Source organism: Portunus trituberculatus, chromosome 46 (genome assembly GCF_017591435.1).
Source record: "Portunus trituberculatus isolate SZX2019 chromosome 46, ASM1759143v1, whole genome shotgun sequence".
NCBI classification, from domain to species: domain Eukaryota; kingdom Metazoa; phylum Arthropoda; class Malacostraca; order Decapoda; family Portunidae; genus Portunus; species Portunus trituberculatus.
The window spans coordinates 23981331-23986330 of record NC_059300.1 but is presented as its reverse complement, the minus strand read 5'-3'; the positions used below and the strand labels follow the sequence as shown (position 1 = coordinate 23986330).

At 44.5% G+C, this 5000-nt stretch overlaps 1 protein-coding gene across 3 annotated transcripts in view; it reads left to right on the top strand.

Moving 5' to 3' along the window:
• The window catches only part of LOC123520061 (solute carrier family 22 member 6-like), a 32764-nt gene that overhangs the window by 11358 nt on the left and 16406 nt on the right, over window positions 1–5000 (top strand). For all 3 annotated transcript variants that reach the window (XM_045281940.1, XM_045281939.1, XM_045281941.1), the window contains 2 exons: window positions 222–366; window positions 690–769. In XM_045281940.1, the coding sequence (XP_045137875.1) occupies window positions 222–366; window positions 690–769 (225 nt within the window). The remainder of the gene's footprint in view (window positions 1–221; window positions 367–689; window positions 770–5000) is intronic.

Sequence of the window (5000 nt, the reverse complement as noted above, 5' to 3'; positions counted from 1 at the left end):
CATGAAAGTAACGGTTCCTTCACCAATATGGCGCGATGAACATCAGAGACCCTACTGGTGACAACCATTATGTATTTCTCTCTCAGTTCATATTTCCATGCTTATCTAATTATAGAATATAAAAGTGATGTAGAGTCAAATTTTGCAAAACAAATCATTACATGACATTCCTTTGTTGGGCGGACGAGCTGTAGTAATAACACTGTCTTGGCCTCCGTCAGCTTTATGGACGAGTCCCCGCGGTGGCTAATCGTGAGGGGCCGTCATGACCAGGCCGTGCAGGTGCTCCGCAAGGCTGCACGCTGGAACCGGGTGACGCTGCAGCCAGAGGCCGACCTGCGCGTCCTCATGAACGAAATCCAGGAGGTAGTGCGCCCTACATAACTTACTTAGTGTTGTTGTTATCTCTGATGAAGATACTAGTTCATAGTGCAGCGTCATGATAGTTGTTGTTTCGTGAGAGTAGATCAAGAAAAGAATGTACAATTTCCAAAAGTGTCCAGTATCGACGAGCAAGTCTCGAATGATCACTCACTTGCTTCCTTTCACTGTAAAATGTTGACTGAGTTTCAGTTTTCATCACCACCATCATAATTACAAATATATATTCCAAGCACCAGCCGTGAGTGGTGAGTGGGTACCTAAAGTACAGTGTGATGCAGGAGGTTTATTTTCCCTTCCACCGGCAGTCCGCGACGTGCTCGTCAACGCCAGCCAACACAGACACCAACACCAAGAAATTCCGACTCACCTGGCCCAAACTGCTCAGGTGAGACACTTCCGCCTCTCCTGTCTTCATGTAAATCCAATAATTTGTTCTTGAATATAATAATATCTTAAGCAGAATTCACACACACACACACACACACACACACACACACACACACACACACACACACACACACACACACACACACACACACACACACACACACGTGTAGCCCCTGTTCACCTAGCAGTGAGTAGGTACGGGATGTAAATCGAGGAGTTGTGACCTTGTTGTCCCGGTGTGTGATGTGTGCCTGCTCTCAGGCCTATCCGAAGATCGGAAATAATGAGCTCTGAGCTTGTTCCGTAGGGTAACGTCTGGCTGTCTCGTCAGAGACTGCAGCAGATCAAACAGTCAAACAGTGAAACACACACACCGCGTAGTGTAGTGGTTAGCACGCTCGACTCACAATCGAGAGGGCCGGGTTCGAGTCCCGGCGCGGCGAGGCAAATGGGCAAGCCTCTTAATGTGTAGCCCCTGTTCACCTAGCAGTAAATAGGTACGGGATGTAACTCGAGGGGTTGTGGCCTCGCTTTCCCGGTGTGTGGAGTGTGTTGTGGACCTGTACGGTATCAGTCCTACCCGAAGATCGCTCCGTAAGACTGGCTGGGTGACCAGGGGGAAACCGTGGTGAATTACATACACACACACACACATGTATATATATATATATATATATATATATATATATATATATATATATATATATATATATATATATATTATGGAGGAGATAGTAGACACCTTCAATGATTATAATTTTCTCCAAGCGAGATCTAATAGCACTAGTTATGTTCTGGACCAGTTCTGGTTTGACCACTGGTAGTCTGGAGCAGTTCAGGGGTACTGTGAACTTCCCATCAACGCTAGCTGTGAGCTAGGTGTCTCACAACTCAAGGGAGCAGTCACAGCCTGCCGTCTAAAGACAACTCTCATACTTGACACTAAACTACATGCACTTACTACACACACCTTCACTTGAAATTGAAAAAATGGCCACTCTAAATCTAGCCTTGAATCCACTTCTGTGGAGGGACCATAAATGTTCCCAAGTCGGATTGCTCTCTCGGTATCGACCCTAAATGTCTTGACAGTTCCCTCGACTTTTTCATTAACTTCTGCAACATTTTAGTCTGTAGAATACCAACTCTCCTCTGCTAAACCTCATCTTCTTTTCTTCACAGAAACACAACTGTCTGAGGAAACTGACAGTAGCCCCTTCTCTGTTCCCTCATACTTTTTCTATTCTTATTTTTCATTTCAAAGCTGGATGTTGGGACTTGACTTGCTCTCGTGCCCACGGTCTTGAATCTTTCAAGTTTTCCACCATCTGGCTTCGACTCAAAAGTCACTCTCTAACTAATTTTTTCTGCCCTATCTATCTTTCACCTAACTCCTCTGACTAAGCAAATTCTTTGACTATTTAACTTCTAAAGTGAAGCAATTCTGCCCCTCTATCCTTTCGTGGAGATCACCATCCTCGGCGATGTCAATGTTCACCATCAGGTTTGGCTTTCCTCTCCCTTCACAGACCATCCTGGTGAATTAGTCTTCAACTTTGCTATCCTTCATGACCTAGAGCAACTAGTGCAACACACTACTCGTATTCCTGACTGTCTTGGAGATACATCCAACGTTCTTGACTTTTTCATTACTTCTAATCCTTCTGCGTATGCTCTTATGCTATCTCTACTGTTTGGCTCCTCTGATTACAATCTCATTTTTGTATCTTGTTCTATTTCTTCAATTCCTTCTCAGTATCCCCCAAAGCAGAGGTGCCTGTGGCGTTTTGCTTCTGCCAGTTTGGGGACCTGAGGAGCTAGGTTTAAGCCAATTTTCCTTGGAATGATTAATGTGTCCGTGTCAGAGACCCATCTCTGTGTGCTGAATGTATAACAGAAGTGACAGTGTCTGGCATAGAGGCGTATATTTCTCATTCTGTTTCTAAACTTAAACCTTGTAAACCTTGACTTAACACAGCTTGTTCTTGTACTATTCATGATGGATAGGTTGCCTACAAACAGTACTTGAGCCTTCCGTCACTTGAATCTCATACACTTTATATTTCTGCCCAGAATCATGCCAAGTCTGTTCTTCAACTTGCCAAACACTCCTTCATAAATAGAAAATATCAAAATCTTTCAAACTCTAACTCCCCTCCTGACTTCTGGTATCTGGCCAAAAACATCACCAATAATTTTACTTCTTAATCTTTCCCTCATTTATTTAATCCTGATGGCACTACTGCCATCTCTTCTGTCTCTAAAGCTGAACTCTTCTCTCAAACCTTTGCTAACAACTCCACCTTGGATGATTCTGGGCTTGTGCCTCCCTCTCCTCCTCCTCTGACTATTTCATGCCTTCAATAATATCTCTTCGTAATGATGTTTTCCATGCCCTCGCTGGCCTAAACCCTCGGAAGGCTTATGGACCTGATGGGGTCCCTCCTATTGTTCTCAAAAACTGTGCTTCTGTGCTTGCACCTTGCCTGGCCAAACTCTTTCAACTATGTCTATCGACTTCTACCTTTCCTTCTTGCTGGAAGTTTGCCTACATTCAGCCTGTTCCTAAAAAGGGTGACCGTTCTAATCCCTCAAACTACCGTCCTATAGCTTTAATCTCTTGCTTGTCTAAAGTTTTTAAATCTATCCTGAATAGGAAGATTCTTAAACATCTGTCACTTCACAATCTTCTATCTGGTCGCCAGTATGGCTTCCGTCAAGGTCGTTCTACTTGTGATCTTCTGGCTTTCCTTACTGAGTCTTGGTCATCCTCTTTTAGAGACTTCGGTGAAACTTTTGTTGTCACGTTAGACATATAAAAGCTTTTGAAAGAGTCTGGCACAAAGCTTTAATGTCAAAACTGTCCTCCTACGGTTTCTGTCAGTTTCTCTGCAACTTTTTCTTAAGTTTCCATTCCGACCGTTCTATTGCAGCCATGGTAGACGGCCACTGTTCTTTCCCGAAATCTATTAATAGTGGTGTTCTTCAGGGTTCTGTCCTGTCACCCACTCTCTTTCTATTCTTCATTAATTATCTTTACAAAACCTCTTGCCCTGTCCACCCCTACGCTGATGATACCACCCTACATCTTTCCACGTCCTTTTAGAGACGACCAACCCTTCAGGAAGTCAACAGATCACGCAGGGACGCCACAGAACGCTTCATCCCGGATCTTTGTAAGATTTCTGATTAGGGCAGAGAAAAGTGTTCACTGCCTCAAAAAACTGAATTCCCTCATCTATTAACTCGACACCAACTTCCAGACAACTATCCCCTCTTCTTTAGTGACACTCAGCTGTCCCCATCTTCTACACTGAATATCCCCGCTCTGCCCTTTACTCATAATCTAAACTGGAAGCATCACATCTCATCTCTTGCTAAAACAGTTTCTATGAAGCTAGGCGTTCTGAATCGTCTTCGCCAGTTTTCTCGCCCCTCCGACTGCTAACTCTGTACATACGTTCTTGTATGGAGTACTCTTCGCATGTTTGGGGAGTTCCACTCACATAGTTTTATTAGATAGAATGGAATGGAAAGCTTTTCGTCTCATCAACTCCCTTCCTCTGCCTGACCGTCTTCAGGGTCTTTTTCACCGCCGGAATGTTGCATCTCTTGCTATCTTCTACCAATATTTTCATGCTAACTGCTCTTCTGATATTTCTAACTGCATGCCTCTCTTCCTCCTGCGGCCTTGTTGTACAAGGCTTTCTTCTCACCCCTATTCTGTCCAACTCCCTAACGCAAGAGTTAACCAGTACTCCCAATCATTCATACCTTTCTATGATAAACTCTGGAACTCTATACCTGCTTCTGTATTTCCATCCTCCAACGACTTGACTTCTTTTAAGAGGGAGTTTTCAAGACATTTGTCCCCTTTCTTTCGGCTGATCTTTTGACTTGCAAGGGGAGTGACAATTAAGTGGGCTTTCTTTCTTTTTTCTTTTTGTTTGCCCTTGGCCAATTTCCCCTCTTACACACACACACACACACACACACACGCGCGCGCGCCCGGTAGCTCAGTGGTTAGAGCGCTGGCTTCACAAGCCAGAGGACCGGGGTTCGATTCTCCGGCCGGGTGGAGATATTTGGGTGTGTCTCCTTTCACGTGTAGCCCCTGTTCACCTAGCAGTGAGTAGGTACGGGATGTAAATCGAGGAGTTGTGACCTTGTTGTCCCGGTGTGTGGTGTGTGCCTGGTCTCAGGCCTATCCGATCATCGGAAATAATGAG